The following is a 20,737-nucleotide window of genomic DNA, read 5'->3' as shown; positions in this document are numbered from 1 at the left end:
CAGAACAAAAGAACCAGACTTTTTTTTAAGTCTTGATAGCTTTTGAAGTGATAGCTTTGTGTGAAGAACAGACCAAAATGTAACTTTGCATCTATGCATTTGGCAAGCACTTTTATCCGAAGCGATGTACATTGGATTCAAACTTTCAAAGTATATATTTTGCACTCTCTGGGAATCAAACTAATGACTTTGGCATTGATATAGCCATGCAGTATTCTTTGAGCATCAGGAATTTAAGTTGTTTATTGACAGCAGCCAGGAATAGCTCCCCATTGCATGTTCATGAGAGTTTATGAGACAAGCAGTGGTGTTGAATCTATTGAGTCAATAATTCATTGATCCAGTTTGTTGGTACAGAATTGAACAAATCCGATGTAACTCAATGATGTGGTTACTCAGCTAAATCAACCACTTTAGTACTGACCACCAGTTTTTTTTAAAGCAGGGTTTCTTTCACTCGAGGTCTATTGTCCTGCAGAGTTTAGCTCCCACCGTAATCAGTCTCAACAGCCTGTTACTTTCTAGTAATCCTGAAGACCTTGAATAGCTTGTTCAGGTGTGTTGGATGGATCAGAGTTGGAGCTGAACTCTGCAGGACAGTGGACCTTGAGGGCCAGAGTTAAGAAAGCTTCAGTCAGCATTCACTGTAAATGCGTAGAAAAGAGCGATCAGTACATTACTGAAAGACCGTAACCATGTCTTGGGGGGGACAAAAGGTGTGTTGTTGTTTGTTTGTTTTTTGTTGTTGTCTGTTTTGTTTTGTTTTTGCGTGAAGGTGGGAGGCGTGTTAATTACAGGATTGAAATGGATTTAGGGAAATTAAGAAAAAGAAATAAGAACGGTAAAAAATCAGTAAGTATTTTTTTTTTTGCAAATAATATTTTATTTTAAAATATGGATAGATTCACTCTTATCCGTATGTCTAATATTTTTTTTTAAAAAGCGCAAAACGTTTCTTGTCAAATTCAGTTATGAATTACATGAATCATGTAAATGATAGCATATTTCCAATTAAATATTGTGACATTTTATTAAAAAAGTAGTAGTAGTTTTGCATCACTAGATGTACTGTCCGTCGCTAAACATTTCTATCGTAAATAAGTTGTCAAATATTAAATGTTTAGCTACTTATCTTACCACGCACTTATTCACTGTCAAAACTAAAGTGTCGCGTTATAATTCAAACTTGTCTTCTGTGAACAGTAAGGCCCGCCTTCTTTGATTTGATTGGCCATCTCGATCATTTTGAAATTGGCGAGTGCTGTTAGGCCAATATGGCAAACCAGTCAAAAAAATTCCCCCTCAATGTCTATGGTTGTTACGGTTCTGCATTACTGTATTTTAAAAAAAAATGATGTAAATGATGACAACATTTTTATTTTTTAAGTGAACTGTTTCTATAAGTGCACCTCTCATGTCTTAACACAGTCGTATGCTTTCACCTCTTCATAACTCAATTCATGTCTATCTTCACTTCAGTGTTCTCTGGCTTCCATCTCACTGTCTTTGACAGTTACTTTTCTAAAGATGAGTTCCCCATTTTGCACTTCTTTCCACGTATATCTCAACTTCCTCTTCTTCTGTTACTCTGTTCATTTATCTGTCTCAGATTCCATTCTCAAAGCTCTGTGCTTTGTCTTGCTGTCTCTTTCAGAAGCCTTCCGTTCCTCTTTCTTCATCAAGTTCGTTTTCTTTTACCCAAGCACAGTGGTCTTTCCCTGACCAGCCTCAGCATTTCTAAATAAAGAGTGTGTCTTAGATTGCAGTGGTCCATGATGGAGAGTGTTTTGTCAGGTGAATGAATTGCTGAGTGAATGAGAATGGAGAAATGCTGATTCTCGCTTCAACCTTCCACATATTTAAATGTCAGCCTCTCCCCAGCTACTAACAGGAAGGAAAGTCAGGGGAAAGCAAGAACATGTGAAAGAAAGAGAACAGGGGAGGGGGATATCCTGTTTTATCCCATACAAGGATGGGATAAAACAGGAGTATGACCAAAAGAGAGTATTGTACATAATGGATTACAATTATTTTATGTCAATTAAAAAAATATTAAGTTATTTATTATGATAAAAGTTCATGATTTACATTACAAACATAATAAAACACTCCACATAGGCAACAAATCCACACACATAGGCTACTGCTCAGAAGGAGACACTCAATTTGCTATTGATTTCAATAGTTTGATTTTAGCATGTTGCTAAGCTAAAGGGGTGATATTAACATTTATGCCCTTGTAAGATGCTTTTAACTTTTTCAAGAATTCACAGTGAATTAAACTCATGACCTCAATAGGTTTATGCGGCATAGTCTACTGTTTGATTTCTTTTCATCAAAACTTTTCAGAATTGAATGAAATGTAATATTTAAAAAAGATATGTAAAAAAAAAATGTATTTTTTTACTGAGCTTGAGTGCATTATGGCATTGCCTTCTTCACAACAGATTTTTATTTATTTTTTTACAGTTTTTTAATGTAAAGTTTTTTAATGTAAAAATGTATGCTGTGTGTCTGTTTGTGTAATCCATATAGTGTGCGGTTCCATGAAAGTTGAAATGCACAGGGATGATGTATAATTTCAGCATATGGGAAGTGAGTGCGAGAGTTTCCAAGAAATGATTTTTATTCATAGGCCATGAAAATAATTCTGCCAGAGCCCGCGGAGAGCTTCCAAACACAAGCAGCGTTATGAGTACAACCACAGTGCCCCCTTATGGGCGATCAACAGAAAAACACCTCTACACTCTTAAAAATAAAGGTTCTTAAATGGTTCTTTGTTGGGGTATATGGTTCCATGAAGAACCTTTAACATCCAAGGACCCTTTCCATTGCACAAAAGGTTCTTTGTAGCGCTAAAAGGTTATTTCGATTATAAAAGGTGTAGCCAATAAGGGAAGACAGACCAGTAAAGATACACATCAAAGAGAAGTATAGTCGCTCAAGTCAGGGTATATTGAAAGCTAATGAAAAGAGGTGCGTTTTCAGAGAAATTTTAAAAAGTGTCAGAGTTTGGGCAGATCTAATATTGTGGGGTAGGCTATTCCATAGCTTAGGCCCATAAGCTGCAATGAAATAAGATTATTGATATATGAATGAGGAATTATAAGACGTTGTGATCGATTATTCATATATATAATCCATTTTCACTTTCGATAATTTAATGTAACTGTAATATGCAAAATATTAATCATATTCATGATTAGTTATTAAAATTCCCTATAGATCATTTGAGCTAATTCATACGGACCCATAGTCCGAGGCATTTACCTTACAACGGGTTCTTCACCATCAATCACCATCAAAACGATTACAGCATATATTTTTTCTAGACCTGTAATGAGATGACTTTGTAAACTTGTTTTCTGCCTAATTAAAACCTTGACTGGAGTATCCGTTGAAATAAAAGCTCACGTGCATGTATAAAAATTTGGACAAAACTAACTAATTTCATTCATTTGTCAGTGCATTTGTTTTACCATATATGGCTATCACTGTAATAGGAATTTATAAATAATAATTATTATTAGTTGTAGTATTATGTAGTGTAAGACTGAGACAATTTAAAATAGGTTCGAGTCCCCTTTAAAGTTCAGGTAAGTTTCAAGTCAGTGTACAGACTTTTTTTTTGTTCAATTTGTACTCCCGAATATGGGTAGGAGCTCTTCATTTTGAACTCTCAAAGTGTTGATCAGATTGATTAATTTAATTTAAAAATGTACAACATTTTCTTTGTACAAAATGATGCTGTTATTTTGTTCCATGTCTATTTGGAACGAACCTGTTGAATTAATTAAAATAATTATCTCATAATACTCAGAGTCAGACACTCACTGGTTGCCACCTACTGGTGTTATTCTGTACTCTACAGAAAGAATCAGGAACAAATCAGTGAATGAATCTTTTTGGATAACAGGATTGAACGAAATCCCCACTAGTCGCTGTTACTGTTTTTCTGATAATAGTTTAGTAATCGAGGAAATGCACCTAATAGTCATGTCACGCACAGAATGACAGGCCTTGGCTTACAGTAACTGTACTCTTAGTTTGGAGTCGATTCTCAATTCTCGAAGCCTATGAATCGACAAAGTGATTCATTTTGGAATCGACTTCCAGTTCAGTTAATCCCCTCCCCCTCCTTCTTTCAGTTTTTTTGCGGTGCCTGACGATGACGGTTTGTCCTGACTCCAGAGTTTTTATTACAAGAGCCTGACAGGTAAAGTGGTACGTTTGAACTAATTTAACAATTTTAATAAGCCTAACATAACAGGATGAGTTATCTGAACAATTGTGTGTGTAATTTCGAGGTGTTTCTTCCCGCTCTGTTCACGTAAGTTAGCAGCTAACGTTAATGCGCGCGCTGACAGGAACCGATGGCTGTTTTCTTTGAAAGTCTGACAGAAATCGACATTTGTGCATATTTAAAACTATTTTAGATACCCAAAACAAAATATCAAGTATTATGTATTGTTGTTCTAATTGGTGGGAAATTATCTCATTTAATGGTCTTATCCCACGTGTAGTTTCGAGAAGTTTCTTCCCGCTCCTTCACCTCAATTCAACGACAGAGAGTCCGTTATTTTTGGGAGTCTTCACAAAAATCTAATGGTAAGTGTATTCATTAAATAATTATCACATGAACTAAAATAAAACAAATAATTGCATGTTAATTGCCTTCTGTTTAGATGTGTTCGTGGTGTAACGTTATACAACCTCAATCCAGTGAGGTAACGTTAGATTATGGTAACTTTAGTGTCCAATTAACGTTAAAGCAGGATTAGACTACCGGTAACGTTAGTTAAATTGGGATATTCAAGTAAGTAACGGTAACGTTAGCTTTTTATAAACGTGCCTTAGAAAAAACACATTTAACGTTAACGTTACTTATCTTGAGACAAAACAGTAAAGTTAGCTCTGACATTTTAAGATATGCCAGTGCAAGCAAATGAATGGCAATAATGCATTTTTGTCTTGGATTAACGTAACGTTACGTTAATCTTAACCCTTAATGTGAATCCGTTTACATGCTATGGTAAATCAGGATTTTAAGGATTCCTGCGGATCCTTAATAATTCTTGAATTGAATTGACAAAATGTGCAGAAACCCCGAAAGTTTAACTGTTACCTAAGTTACAAGATAGCCTTATCTGAATTGATCCGTATGACGGGTAAAAATACCATCATCCCAAATAGCTGCGCTGCTAAAGCCTGGTTGTTGTCCGCCATTTTGTCCATCAAACTTATCCACCTCAGAGCCCCATAACACGAACATATTTAACTGTCTGTGACATGGGTCAAAGACGAGAAGTCACCATTTTGGTGTCTATCAAATAAAATTGACAAAAGTGATTTTATTTATTTAAAAAAAAAGAAACTACTTTCATGTTTTAAATAACTAATGTGGAAATAAAACGTTATGGGTGAAATAATGAAAACATTTTTCATTCAGCAGACATTGCATTGTCATTACATCTTTAAATAAAACATATAAAACAAGTTAATGTATTTTTCTTGGCATTTTAAAATAGGTGTTGGCTTTTTTTTATCTTGAAATAACCAGGGCAACATGCAGTTTGTTAGAGGTCATTCAGTGTAAAAGGAACAAAAAGCCATTCTGAAGTCATAAAAACTGATCATTCGAGAGTCTGACAACATTTTAAGGCAACTCTAAAGCCACCTGCACACTAGACTCTGAGCATGTGAAATTTCTTCAGAAACTGACATCATTTTCTGATGTCTTTTTTATAAACACAAATGACTTAAAGTACAAGGTGCTTTAAGTACTTGAATTTGACTTTTTGAAATTTAAGTCTTGGAAAACCCTTGAAAACAGACATATTTATGAAAAGGTACTTGAAAGTGCTTAAACTATTGATAGGCTATATTAAAAAATAGTGTTTAATTTTATTGATAAAACAATCTTTTCTCACCCTTCTGATATTGATGTAGAGCCATTTCACATGACTATGAGCGTGATATTGCTTCATATAAATATTCAAGTATATGATACAGCTTTCATTCCTCAGGTCAATCATATATTAATAAGAGAAAAAATCAGTTTGAATAAGAAAAGTAATATCTTTGTCATAGTATCCTTTTAATGGTTAAAGTTACCACACTTTATATGTACCTTATTTACCTTTTTGAAAAGTGAGATTGTCCTTGAAAACCAAAAAAAAAGTAGTGTTTGTAAAGTTCTGGAATTTAATTTTACAGTATCTGTACGAACCCTGTAAACATAAATTCAACATGTAAAAAATGGTACTACACTCAAATTGTAAACAAATATCCTATCTACTGGACTTAATCGTTCTTTTAATTCAGCCAAGAGGTCACACTGTGACATATCAATCTTCTACTGGTCACACATTATTAGTAGGGATGGGCATTTTTCAAAAACATTGCATTCGAATATTCGGGCTCATGAAAATTGAATATTCAAATATTCGTTTATTAAAATTACCTTTAATGAAAAAGACGTGATTTTTTTAAGAGGAAAAAAAAAACCCGTTTTTGTCACATTTTTACTCACTCTCTTATGTTGTTCCAAACCTGTATTAATTTATTTCTTGTGCTGAACACAAAAGAAGATATTTTGAGGAGTGTGGCTAACCGGGCGGTTGCTGGTCCCCATTGACCACCATAGTGGGAAAAAACTATTATGGAAGTCACTGGGGTACATCAACTGTTTGGTTACCCACATTCCTCCAAATAACTTTTACTTTCAACAGAAGAGGGAGACTTATTCGGGTTTAAAGCGGCTGGAGAGAATTTAAATTTTTGGGAGAACTATCCCTGTTAATAAAACAACAAAATACAAAGAGCATCTCACTCACTCTTGACTGAGAACTTTAAATAGTAGCTTTAATAAGAATCAATGTAAAATGTATACAGTGAAGTCTATGTTGTGTTTTATTTACATATTTGTTAATTTAATTACTTTCTTCAATGCTGTTAAATACACCTGTAGCTGAAAAAATAAAGCACTGTTTATTTAATTTGTATATTAAGTTGTGTATGTGTATCTTTGTTCTTAATTTTTAATAACAAAGACAATGACAAATATTTTTTATCTTCGCCACTTTGGCCTAAATGTCTGCCATTCTTTTTTATTTTATATTTTGTTACCTAAGGCTTTGTTTTTAAAATAGGGACATTAGTTTGGCTGTGATGCTCAGTCACTTGCAAAATAGTAAAACCAACATGAAAATTGTGAAAAAAACATTTCTCATTGTGTTGATATTATTACTCCAGATTAATTTATTCATTTGATCAAAAGTAATTCCATTTTGTAAGATCATTTAGTAACCTAATTTTTGACTAGTAATTCCAAACTTCGCAAGGCAGACGACGACATTATGTGATCAAATACAAACAACTTGTTAAACACGTGCCACCCAGTGCATTTAATTATAACTGCGAGTTAGTGCTTGGGATTTATCAGAAATTCACTGCATTTACGACCCGCAAAGCATTTACGGCTTCATAAATTCGATAAAATTCGAATAGTATTTTATTTTTCCAATAATAATTACATTTTGAATATTTGTGCACATCCCTAATTATTACTACAAAATATTAGTCACAATCAGTGAAGTTAAGGTCACTTCAGTCTTAATGGTTAAAGCTTAACCCCAGACAAGTAGGCCTTACACTATTAATAGTATATCACAGACAGTTTGAGAGTTGTGGAGTCATATAAACCTATGTATTGAGATTTGGTACAATTGTAGACATCTTTGACATCAATTGACACATCTATACCCTTAGCAAAAATAGTCACTTTTATTTCTGTGGCTTTTTTTTTTTTTTTTTTTTTACATTTGAAAAGTACTTTTTATATAAATGCTTTAAAATGACCCTTTAATTATCTGAAATTAATTCAAAGTGAGATGGGAACATCCTTTAGCTAGCCTTGTCAAAACTAGAATGGTGGTAAAATTGCACCTTTTTGCAGTTTACTTTCAACTAACATTGTGATTATGTGCAGCTAACAATATTATCTGCTTCTCAGATATGGCTGAGCAGTGGACTACCACAGAGGTGTGCCAGTGGCTAGATGAAGTGTCCTTGGGACATGTGAAACCGGCATTCATCGGTCAGTAAAATGGGATGGAATATGTTTTCCAGTGCTCATATTGTCCAATTAAAAAAACAACGCATGACAAACTTTTGAAACATCTTCAGCTTTACCATGAAACTGAGAGAAACTTTTCTGTGACGTGTGGAGTGGATGGCTGTCCCCGTGTATTCTCCAGAGTGAAATCTTTACAAAATCATTTTAGACGCAATCATAAATTCACTGACAGGAACCATTCTGACATAGATGAGGCACCAGTTACTTTGACCCCTGTTCTAGAGACGCATCCAATTGACCCCGAAGAGAACTGTGGGGTGTCAATTCCTCAGTTTGTGGAAAGAATTACTAAAGATCTTCAGAGACATTTGGCTTTGTTTTCCTTACAACTCCAAGAAAAACATGTGATACAAAGATGTGTTCAAACTGAAGTAATAAGCGAAGTTGAAGCCCTGTTTAATTTTTTTCATCATACATATAAGGACATATTCAGTAAATGCCTTAATAATTTAAATATTGACACCAGGAATCCACAGTTTTCCTTTTTAAATGATGATGGTTTTGCTGAACATTGCTTTCGTGCTGTTAGCACTACTCATAAACTTGATCGGTATTGTGCTGAAAATCTGAATTTGATCGAACCAGTTGAGTATGCTCTTGGTGTTGACTCACTGGGGAAAAGAGAATCCTTCCAGTATGTTCCACTCTTGGACATTTTGAAACTAATTGTTAGTGATCAATCAACATTAGAGCATATTTTTGAAAGGAGGGTACCTCATGTTGAATCAGTAACGGACTACAGCGACGGTGCAATTTACAGAAACACGATTTGGAATAGTGAAGACCACTTTTTCAGAATTCATTTATATAATGATGAGTTTGAGGTTGTAAATCCAATTGGATCTAGAAGACTGCTGCACAAAGTCTCTGCATTTTACTTCACTCTAGGAAACATTCAACCAAAGTACAGAGCCAGTTTGAAGCACATTCATCTTCTTTTGCTTGTGAAATACAATACTTTGAAAAAATATGGAGTACAAAAAATTGTGGAACCACTAATTTCTGATCTGAAGAAATTGGAAAGTAATGGTATAGAACTGGTGTGGAAAGGAGAAGAGCTTTCTGTCCGAGGTGCGCTTGTTACAGTGTCTGCTGATAATCTCTCAGCCCATGCTCTTGCAGGCTTCAGCTGTTCATTCAGTAGTGGACGGGTCTGCAGGTATTGCTTATGCCATTATAAAGACCTTTCTCTCAGAACACAAGAGGATGATTGTGTCCTACGGACACCAGAGACTCACAACTATCATCTCCAGTGTGTGGCAGAAGATCCCACCACAAAATCTTTGTATGGAGTAACAGGTCCTTGTGCTTTTAGTGAGTTGCCAAACTTCAGTGTGACAAATGCATTCCCTCCAGATGTTATGCATGACTTTTTAGAGGGAGTTGTTCCTCATGTTTTGAAATTGGTTTTAAAGGCCTTGCACAACGAAAAAGTTGTTAGTGTGCAGGAGGTTAGCAATGCTTTAGCACGCTTTCCATTTGGACAAAATGACTCTTCTCATAAACCAAGACCAATGTCTGAGAGACTTCTTTCTGATGGACAAATAATTGGGAAAGCTGTGGAAAAGTGGACTTTGCTTCGGACAATCCCATTAATCATTGGGAACAGAATAAGCAAAAGTGACAAGAATTGGCAGCTCATTCTTTGTCTAAGGAACATTGCAGAAATACTACTGGCACCAACAATAAGTATACATTGGATCAGTCCTTTAGCTGAGCTAATAACTTCATTTTTAACAGTTTTCAAAAGTCTCTTTCCTGACTCCATTACCCCAAAGCTCCACTTTCTAGTTCACTATCCGCGGTTGATTGAAGAATTTGGTCCTCCCAGAGCACATTGGTGCATGCGATTTGAGGCGAAACACCTGTACTTTAAAAAAGTGTCTCAGGTTGTCTGCAATTTCAAAAACATCTGCTCCTCTTTAGCAAAGAGAAACCAGCTTCGACAGTGTTGGGATTGGCAGGGAGACAAAGTTCCTGGGAGAGACGAGTGTTCTGTGGCAGTGTCCCGTTTGGACTTCAATGAACTTGACAAACCACTGCAAGAAAAGCTTATGTGCTACTCAAAAGGCTTGCATGAGGAAAATATCTGGAGCAGTAAAAACATTTTACTGAATACTGTAAAGTACTCACTGGGAAACTTTTTCATTCTTGATCTCTTGCACGAAGACATACCACAGTTTGTAAAGGTCATTCAACTTCTCAACATTAGAGCCAGTTGGTTTATCGTTGGCCAGCTCTTCAACACTCTTGGATTTGAAGCACATCTCCATTCATACTGTGTCACTCCTTCTGAGGATATTGTAATATTCAAAGCTGGAGAGGAGGTAGATTTTCATAGTCTGGACTGTTACCATCTGTCAGACCAACATTTCATCACACTAATCCATCGTCCCTTCAAACCAATGTGAGTGTAAACTGTTATGTTTATTGTTCTTCTAGTGTTGCACAAAATCGCCTCTGACTATTAGGACAAATTCTGCAGATTTGAGTGTACTGTATTGTCTGTGCAGTGAAAATAACTTCCACTAACTACCTTGTTTTTTTGTTGTTTGTTTGTTGCATTTTAAAACAGAGAATGAAGTAGATGGTCCAACACTATTAAAAATGACGGAAAGAATGAGTGAGCGTCTGTTCCCAAAAATCAAAGAGCAGATCAAATTTATGTCTGCATTGGAAGACCTGAAATCGTGAGTATTAGATCTGATTTATTTGGTTAAAGTAGTATTGTCTATATCTCTTTACATTAGAGATGACTATACAAAACTATAATTTCGTATTTCTTTCATTTGATTAAGACCATTTGCCTTGGCCATAATGTCAAAAGGAACACTCCGACTTTTTGGGACTTTAGCCTATTCAACTTATCCCCCAGTGTTAGATAAGTCCATACATACCTTTTTCCTCTCCGTGCGTGCTATAAGTCTGTTTGACGCACCCACCGCTAGCCTAGCCTGGTTGCAGCTAGCATACTAATCCAAATAAGTGACAAAATAAAGCAAACATTTTCATATTTACATGTTGTGATTTGTATAGTCACAGAGTGTACAAAAAACAAAGTCACATGAGACACAGACATATTTTAACCGTATAAATACTGGGAACTATATTCTCTGAAGGCGAAGCACTGCTACTTGGGCGGAGAGATAACCGCAGCACCTGAGACGCGCCGTGGTGAGGAGCAGAGAGTTCGTTCAGAGCGCGTCTCAGGTGCTACACTCTGTGACTATACAAATCACAACATGTAAATAGGAAAATTTTTGCATTATTTTGTCACTTATTTGGATTAGTATGCTAGCTGCAACCATTCACATCCAGTCTTTGTGCTAAGCTAGGCTAGCGGTGGGTGCGTCAAACAGACTTATAGCACGCACGGAGATGAAAAAGGTATGTATGGACTTATCTAACTCTGGGGGATAAGGTGAATAGGCTAAAGTCCCAAAAAGTCAGAGTGTTCCTTTAAAGTATTAACCAGACAAGTTATTTGACGTTTGCTGAAGTTAAACTTTTATCTTTATCTGAAACTGCCGCTTCAGTGCAGTAGCCACAGAAGTGACAATGCGCAATATTTTCTGAGACACTACAATAGGCTACTAATAATTCATTAATAAGGGCTATTTTCTTGTACAGAATAAAATATTTTAAGATAAATCTACAGTGTAAGACGTAAAAAATACAAGAGGCTAACAATGTCAAGATCAATACCTATTTGTGTAGCCTGCCTGACACATATTTTCACAGACTAACATGTCTCTGGTATAGACTACAGTAGCCTTTAAAATAGCATATATTATATTATTTATATTCTCAATTTAATTTACAGAGCAATCCCTGCAAAGTTTTTAGGTTAACTATAGAAGAGACTAGGATTAGTGTGTGTCGCACTCGCAACGGGGGGGCGTTGCATCACGATGGTGGCTCTCCATCAACCTCCATGATATCGTCCATCGGCACAACCCTAATATGAATATAATATTCTTTATGCTATTTGTTTTTTTAGGCACCATGACATCAGTGAACATGAAATATCACAGACCACTCTAGTGGTTCCACACTCCAGTACTGCAGTACGTTATCCTCCATTTCTAATGAGTGCCCTTGAAAAGGAGGACCCGCAGCTGAAGGCTCCTACCAAAAATAAGTTCAAAAACGCATTAATTCAAGCCCTATTTGACCACCTTAGCCAAAAAACAATGTAAGTCTAAACTTTTCTCTTACAAAAAAAAAGATGTTCGTCTGTCTTTGCAGTTGCTTTTTTATCTTTGATTGGGATGTCCAGCGTTGTGGTAGAGGTTAAATGGAAAATACGGTTTATAGATTGTCTTATTTGGGTGTATGTTAACGTTAACATTTTAACTAACTTATAAAAGTTCCTCTTGTTACAGGTATCCCTCACACACACAATATGTGGATCTGATGAGATCTGTGTTGATGAGCTTTCCATTTCTAAGGGAGAAATATGGCTCTGGATTTGTATGTATCCCACAAAATATGAATTTAAAAATTCTATAATATCCTTCTTCTATTTTTTAGCATTTCAGTATTATTGAGAGTGAAGTGACAGATTTCTGTTTGTTTTACTAATTTGCTTTTACTTTTATGGAGCTAGAATAGTCTCAATATTAATGTATTTGTGAAATATGCTTAACAAATGTGTAAGCTAATTCACATAAAATAGTAATTATCTTGTTAACAAGATGCCTAGAGTGTGTTTCAGAAAGTAACTTTAATTGTTATATTGCTACAATAACAGGTGATGTAGCTATGGCAACTTTTTTCCCCATTGAATAAAAATATTGATATGTCATTATTGGTTTGTGTTTTCTTCTAGGATGCTTTACTTGAATCCCTACGGAATAAGTTTAAAAAGGAAAGAAAACCTTTGGTGCATTTAGATGAAGTTGCCAGAATGAAAGAGAAGTACTCATCTTCCATTGCTGGCTGTAAACGAGCTTCCACAAATGACGAGGAGCCTGTGTGCAGCAAAACCAAGATGCCGGTAATGGTTTTATGCTTTTCTCAAAAGATCAAGAAAAATTTGATTTCTCAATTCATGACCACTTTAAAATCACTGGTTATATCAGTAATATGCATATTGCAAAATGTATATTCATGATTTTTCGTTAATATTGTGCAGCCATACTTTGTAATACTGTGCACATTAGGGGTGTCGAAATTAATCATTTGTACGGTGCATCGCGATGCAGACGAGGACGATTCGGTAATAGACCATAACCGATTATAATGTAGGCCCTACTGACACTTTACTGACGTCATTTCGCTTACGTGCTTTGTCGTGGTAGCATATAATGGCAGAGGGAGGCGAGACGCGAGTGCGAGTAATTAAAATTGCTCCAACTAGAGATCTGCGCGGGACGGATTTTTCAGTCATGCTCCCGCCCACAAAAATATAAGTTACCTTCTCCCGCCCGCAACATTCATGTTTTGTCCCACTCTCGCCTGCAAAAAAGTCTAAATAGATTTTTTTTCTGTAGCCTACCTCCATTAAATAATTTAAAGTTAGCCTACGTGTCGCCACCATTCACATCAGTATAAATATTCCCGAGAAATTATTTGTTATTAAAGCATTAACATTCACAAACGTTCATTTAACATAAAAGCAAGCTGCGACTGCGTGCATGGTTTGGTATGACTGAATGCGCGCAAAGTGCGCTCCCTTAATAATTCCTAAAAAGCTGACATCTCAATTCATCGCGATCTCACAAATCCCAGTTATTATCAATGAAGCTGACTGCACAATGAATCTTTCATATCTACTATTTTTGTTTGTTTTAATCAGAGGATTTGCCAGCATGCAGAATTCAGCACTGAACAAAAAGTCAGTTTTGAGCGTTTGAGGGGATTCTATCTTAAATGCATCTGATTGGCCATTGCGTGCTGCAAACATGTTATAAATAGAAACTCTGAATCGTTTCTATTTTGTTTTAGTTGTTCTTGTTGCTTTTGTGCAACAAATTAATAATTTATTAGTTTTTAGATGTTTTATTCATAGATATTTCTATTTTGCGGGAGTCCCCCGATCGTTTTATTCTCTCGCAACCCGCACACAAGAGTGCATTACCGCCCGCACCCGTATAAATATTATCATTATTATCTGGGCACATTTCGGCTTTTATGAACAACATGGTAAGCACGACCTCTAGATGCACGCTGTGTGTAGATCATGTCACGCACAAATAACATGCAGGGGGTAAAGTAAAATTTAAATTTGAGGATGCAATGCATTGCAATATCGAATTGAACTGAATCAATGACATGATAATCGTAACCGAACCGTGAAACCTGTGTAGGTTCACACTCCTAGCTGATACTTGCATCTGCTTTTTTTTTTTTTTTTGCAAGGCTTCAGACAATTTTGAGGATGATGGGGAAGATGAGCACAGCATTGCCCAACATGTTAAATGCATGCAGATGGAGTCAAGAAAGCTGAGACCAAATTTGGACCTCATAAGGCAGAGGCTCAAAAGAACAAAAAAATACAGGGCTGAGTACATTTCTCAGCATTCCACCAAAGAGGTTCTTTGTCAGTTCCCCTGCCTTCGTCGACCAATCTTTGTAAGTGGTGGTGGCTTTCTTTCTTTTTTCAAGGGTTAATAAGTTTAACATGGTTTAGGACAAGTGTTAAGTTTGTTGAAGTGGTAGCATGTTCCAACAGTTATTTTTAAGAATAATTTCCCATTATTTACTTGCCACCTGAGACAGGGGAAAGCTGCAAGTTGGAGTAATGGGCGCCCTGAAAGAGGTGTTGCTATAACAGAATTTACTAACATAAAAACAGAAGAGCAAGACGTGAGCTCAAACTCATCCATCAACCGCATGTTTACATAAAAAAAAACAATGGTAATGATTGTGTAGTTCACAAACTCGCTTGATATAGGTGGATAGGCGAACATTTGTAGAATGGAAGGAAGTCAAATACATCTTGAATGGCCTGGGGGAGAGTAAATAATAAAAAAAAAATCATTCTTGGGTAAAGTTTTCCTTTAAAGGAAGCAAATATTTAGCTTGATACTTAAAATACTGGCCTTTGTTTTAATCACCTTTGAATTATGAAGACCATGATTCTGTATCTCCCCTTTTCTTATTATCTGTCTTTTATTTATCAGCTTCTGGAGGAAATGAACAACTCCACACACATTGACATTGACAAATGTGTCCTCTCAAATCTGCGGAAACTTTCTCCCCAACTTGTGGAAAAGGCCCCAAATACAGATTTAAAACAAATGTTGAAGCGGACATTGGCTTTATGTGAGACAGAAGTGGAGAGAAATGGTGTGTATTTATCAACATACTTTATTTCACTAATATGTGCAATTATAATCATGTATATATGGCTTTGTTTTTAGGCCAGATGGTAAATGCTGCCATCCTTCTTCTGCCATCTCTTTTCAAAGAAAAGGAGTCAGCACTCTATGTCATTAATCAGGTAACTTTTACAGAGAAAGAATGTTCAAAATCACACAGGGCCCTATTTTAACGATCTAAGCGCATGGTCTAAAAGTGCACTTAGGGCGTGTCCAAATCCACTTTTGCTAGTTTAACGACAGGAAAAAATGGTCGGCGTATGATCTAAAAGGGTATGACCCTTGGGCATAACATGCAATAAACCAATCAGTCTCATCTCCAATTTCTTTTAAAAGCCAGTTTTTTTTTTTTTTTTTTCATGGCTAAAGTCTGATTACACTGTATTCAATAGGGGTGGGAGTGCAATGATATTACTATTAACAATGCATCTTTTTTTCAAATCATATGGCCCTAAGTATGCTCTTTTTATATATAATATTGTTTAAACAAAATTAAAAATAAAAATTGAAATCACAAAAAAATACTGTATGTTTGTTTTCACAGGATCCTCCACACCCAACCCCAGCCATCGTCCTAAAGGACTGCGAGAATGGGAACCCTTTAACCAGTGGCAGTATTTCGATTAGGATGGATGGAGAGGACATGGTTGAAGATGATGGGGGCATTGACATTTCCCTGGCTGTTAGCCTGCTCTACTCGATGTATCAAATCTACAATGTTGCTTACCCAAAGTACCTGAGAAAGACAATGGCGTTTTTGGAGGCTTTTGTTTTCAAAAGGAGTGGACCTGTCCCTATTTGTGTGAAGAGAGTTTATAATTCCCTGTAGTACAGTTCTGTCTTCTGCTGTTAAAGGGATAGTAATTGTAAGCGAAACAGAAACCAGGCATTAACCATGTTCTCTCCATCCATCCAACTATCTCTTTAATATGCACTGTTCTCATTTGGAGTGGACTGTTAATTTTAGAGTGGTTTGAGTCTGGTTTCTGCTGATTTATAGTTTATTGTAGTCTTTCTGCTGTTTTCATATTTTAAATTAAAACGTCTGATTCATTGAAATTAAATGTATAATGAAATGTTCGTCTGATTAATGAAATGTGAAATGAAATGTTCGTCTGATTCGTGAAATGAAATGTTCGTCTGATTCATGAAATGTGAAATGAAATGTTCGTCTGATTAATGAAATGAAATATTCGTCTGATTCGTGAAATGAAATGTTCGTCTGATTAATGAAATGAAATGTTCGTCTGATTCGTGAAATGAAATGTTCGTCTGATTAATGAAATGTTCGTCTGATTCGTGAAATGAAATGTTCGTCTGATTAATGAAATGAAATGTTCGTCTGATTCGTGAAATGAAATGTTCGTCTGATTAATGAAATGTGAAATGAAATGTTCGTCTGATTCGTGAAATGAAATGTTCGTCTGATTCATGAAATGTGAAATGAAATGTTAGTCTGATCCGTGAAATGAAATGTTTGTCTGATTCGTGAAATGAAATGTTCGTCTGATTAATGAAATGTGAAATGAAATGTTCGTCTGATTCATGAAATGAAATGTTCGTCTGATTCATGAAATGTGAAATGAAATGTTAGTCTGATCCGTGAAATGAAATGTTAGTCTGATTCGTAAAATGAAATGTTCGTCTGATTCATGAAATGTTTGTCTTGATTCTTGAAATGAAATGTTTGTCTAATTCATGAATTGTTTTTATCTGATAAATGAAATGTATACATTTGGCACAATGTATGAAGGCCATAAAAATAAAATAATTTTTATTCCTGCATTTTATTTGTATGTTTGTTTACTATGGGTGTCATAAAGAACCTTTTCTACAAATGGTTCTACAAAGAACCTAATAAAGTGACATGAAGAACTGTTATAGGTTCTTTAAAGAACCCTTGAGGAGGGTTCTTTGCAGTACCGAAAAAGGTTCGTTATGGCACTAAAGAAAAATAGGTTCTTCATGGAACCTTTCAGTGAAAAGTTCTTTGAGGAACCAATAAAGGTTCTTCTATGGCATCGCTGTGAAACCTCCTTTTTGGTTCTTCCTGGCACCTTTATTTTTAAGAGTGTAGCTGGCACCATGCACGGAAGCACACTGACTATAACCTTATGTGTAGATGGCAGATTTGCCTGAATCCCAACTTCTAAAGGGTTAGGAGAGCTACCCGCTGACTTAAATATGGATTCTGAGAAAAACAGCAAACCTTATCAGCATGTGAAGGTGACTGTCCTACTGTGCTATGTTTTATTAAGCGCTAACTCTAAAGCCACATTCAAAACCTGTACTCTTACATGGCAATGTGTTCTGTCTGAATGTAATAATAATTTTTTCCTCAAAAATTTCTCACAAAGTACAAGCCACTGTGAAAAACACCTCTCATCCTCTCCATGGTGCTGTTACTGCACAGCGGAGCACCTTTAGCAGCAGACTGCTCCCATCATGATGTACGAGAAAACGTTTTTGCAGATCCTTTCTTCCTGCTGCCATCAGAGTGCAGAACTCTGCCTGAGTTGGATCTCAAGCCAGAGCATCTGTTTGTCAGTTAAGTTTCTTTCAAAGTCATATTTCACCTGCAGCGTAGGCTACAGCATAAGCTATTTACTGGTTGTATTTTATTTATTTTACTGACCTACTATAACTCCTAGTTATACAGTAGAAGGTTACCTCTGGGGATCAATATAGTGTTCTTGTTTTCTCCCTTTTTTATCATTATCATAATTAAGCACTCTAAAATATTAAATATTCATACCCTACCTGCAAATCTTTAACTCTTGTAAAACAAACATTGTTATGTCAAGGCAGTACTGTAAACTGAAAACAGTGCAGTAAACAGACTCAAAAAAGTCTGCAAATATATTCTAATTTTTGTTTTGTTTTGCTCTGTAATGATACTGATTTTAAGTGCAAAACAAATGCTATTTCAGTTCATCTCTGAAAATGTGGCATGTGAGTTATAGAAGTAATATGTAGTAATATTCCTGCTGCTATACCTTTAAAACACGAGTGGCTTCATTTCCCGAATAATCAATATGAAGGTAGGCTATGTATGAAGAATGGAGTGTAAATTAATCATTAGTCTTTGTAAAAGTCTCATAGAGCTCAACATTTCTGGCTGGATCTTGTGTCACGATTAAAAGTGTTTATTTTGCGATAATGGCCAGATGACTGCACATTATTTGGCTTATTGCACGGCCGTTTGTCAAATAAATAAATAAAAGGACATGAAATATTGATTTGAGTGAGATTATTATTTGAGAAGACTATGGATTTATGTAAGAAACAGGCACATACAGTGGCACAGATATGTGGGTAATAGTTTGCCTGGGATATTGGTCAGTTATATAAGTTAACGGTCATATATGAATTTAGCCTATGTATTATATTGTAGTCATAGTCATAGATTTAATATGCAACAGTTAAATCCTATAGAGTAAAAGAAAAACTTTACTCCAGATTTTCTGCATGTCATCCTACTTCTACTGTTCTCTACAGCTGCTTTAAGAAGTCCTGAATGATTCTTGGCACTTTCCAAAGGACCTGTATTTTAGTTGAGAGTTAAAGAGACAAGACCATTTTTCGAAAAAGAGAAGAGAAATGCAGAATGAAGATTTAGAGTTTTTCGCACAAAGTAATCAAAAAAGCACAGCTAGGACTATCTCCAAAATGGCGCGGCACATAAGGATTCGTCTGGGTGCTATCGGCATAGACGCCATTCAGAATCTGCTAAGCTGCTCCCGCCACTCATGAGAGATTCCATTACAGAAGAAATGGGATAGCAACACAATTATCTCAAGTCCAATTCTCCAAGCCCCATTGTGTCTGCAAACTGAGACCTGAGCCTGGATTACTATGGGCCGGGAGGGGGGAATTCAACTCACCCTTCCCTGAATGCTCTAAGCTTTTTCCATCAAAAAGAGGAAAAGAAATAAGAGAGAGAGAGAAAACAAGAAAAAAAGGGCAGGGTTTGGATAGCTTGCGATTCAAAAGATTGGCCTTGGGTGGCTCAGAGCAGCAGATGCCTCAGCAGCAAAGAGGTCTCATACCGTCTGGAGAACTTGCCCCTTAACAACAGAGAGAAGAGGAAAAAAAGAGAAACTCAAGGTTTACAGGACAACAAAAAGACAATTCGAAGCACATATGAGAGGACAATGCTAATACTTATCCAAAAGTGACTGTGTGCGGCGTGCATGAGTCTGGTGCCTAGCTCCTCTTGTCTGTCATTGTGTAGAATAAAATGATGCAATTATGAGCAAGGCCCAATGCATTGCAGCATTACATGGATTAATATTGCAAAAGCTACCAGGAAAAAGTCTTTTGGGACTTCACTTTGAATGAGGATATACATTTAATAGCAACATTCTGATTGCAGTTAACGGTGTGTCATCGATTGAGTCCAAAAACAATTACACTGCATGTCTTTATTAAGTGTGGAAAACTCTCAGAGGGATTGTCTTTGTCTGTAACTGTGCTGACAGCAGAACAGACTGTTATAACACATGCCAATTGCTTTTATTCCAACATTGCTGTGCTCCAAACTTGTTGTTGTCTAAAAGTGATGCTTTAAAACCTAGTGAATAATTTCTTACTGATTTAGATTATTTTTTTAAAAATTCCCCAGAATATTTAAACAGGTCAATTGATTTCATTTCATCACCCAGGAGTATCCAAACACTTCGATCAGATTGATTTTAGACTAGAAAGTTTGAATACAGCCCTCGGTAATGAAATGAAATCAATTGACCTGTTTGAATTTTCTGAGGGGGAAAAAATCAAAATCAGATTTAATATGTTGGTCCATATTGACATGATAGCATCACGTAGTTGGTGCAGATTTGTCGGCTGCACATCCGTGATGCAATCGTGATCTGGTGACTGTGGAGGCCATTTGAGTAAAGTGAACTCATTGTCATGTTCAAGAAACCAGTTTGAGATGATTTAAGCTTTGTGACATGGCACATTATCCTACTGGACGTAGCCATCAGAAGATGGGCACACTGTGGTGGTACCCACTGTGATGGTACCCACTGTGATTAACACGATCAGCAACAATACAGGACGTTTGTGGCATTTAAACGATGCTCAAGTGGTACTAAGAGTCCCAAAGCGTGCCAGGAAAAGATCCCCCACTCCCTTACACCACCACCAGCCTGAACTGTTGATACAAGGCAGGATGGATCCATGCTTTCATGTACAGTGACCATATTTCATGTTGTTTATGGCTACCATCTGAATGATCTGAATCTTCTTTTGTCCAATTTTGATTTTATTT

The 20,737-nt window shown here is 36.2% G+C and overlaps 1 protein-coding gene across 3 annotated transcripts; it reads left to right on the top strand.

Annotated features, from left to right (window-relative positions):
* Positions 1-4,141: 4,141 nt before the first annotated feature.
* Positions 4,142-17,191, top strand: LOC307007980 (sterile alpha motif domain-containing protein 3-like). 3 transcript variants are annotated; one of them, XM_079630529.1, is made up of 11 exons: positions 4,142-4,224; positions 4,524-4,608; positions 8,015-8,098; positions 10,713-10,827; positions 12,138-12,332; positions 12,523-12,610; positions 12,969-13,136; positions 14,501-14,713; positions 15,265-15,430; positions 15,505-15,584; positions 16,007-17,191. In XM_079630529.1, the coding sequence occupies exons 3-11, from the start codon at positions 8,017-8,019 to the stop codon at positions 16,289-16,291; spliced, it is 1,392 nt and encodes a 463-aa protein (XP_079486655.1). In that variant the 5' UTR covers positions 4,142-4,224; positions 4,524-4,608; positions 8,015-8,016; the 3' UTR covers positions 16,292-17,191. The 3 variants fall into 3 exon arrangements, with proteins under 3 accessions (XP_079486655.1, XP_079486657.1, XP_079486656.1); XM_079630531.1 differs by having other exon boundaries at positions 8,015-10,544; positions 16,007-17,190; XM_079630530.1 differs by having other exon boundaries at positions 4,164-4,216.
* Positions 17,192-20,737: the final 3,546 nt, after the last annotated feature.

The sequence above is a fragment of the Phoxinus phoxinus genome (assembly GCF_949152265.1).
Source record: "Phoxinus phoxinus genome assembly, chromosome: 12".
NCBI lineage: Eukaryota > Metazoa > Chordata > Actinopteri > Cypriniformes > Leuciscidae > Phoxinus > Phoxinus phoxinus.
Note: the sequence above shows the minus strand (reverse complement) of the source record. Positions and strands in the feature narration are given on the sequence as shown.

Coding starts and splice junctions, on each gene's coding strand:
- LOC307007980 (XM_079630529.1), top strand. CDS start 8,017: ATGGCTGAGCAGTGGACTACCACAGAGGTGTGCCAGTGGCTAGATGAA. Junction 8,099..10,712: donor TGTGAAACCGGCATTCATCG/GTCAGTAAAATG, acceptor ATTTTAAAACAG/AGAATGAAGTAGATGGTCCA. Junction 12,611..12,968: donor AGAAATATGGCTCTGGATTT/GTATGTATCCCA, acceptor GTTTTCTTCTAG/GATGCTTTACTTGAATCCCT.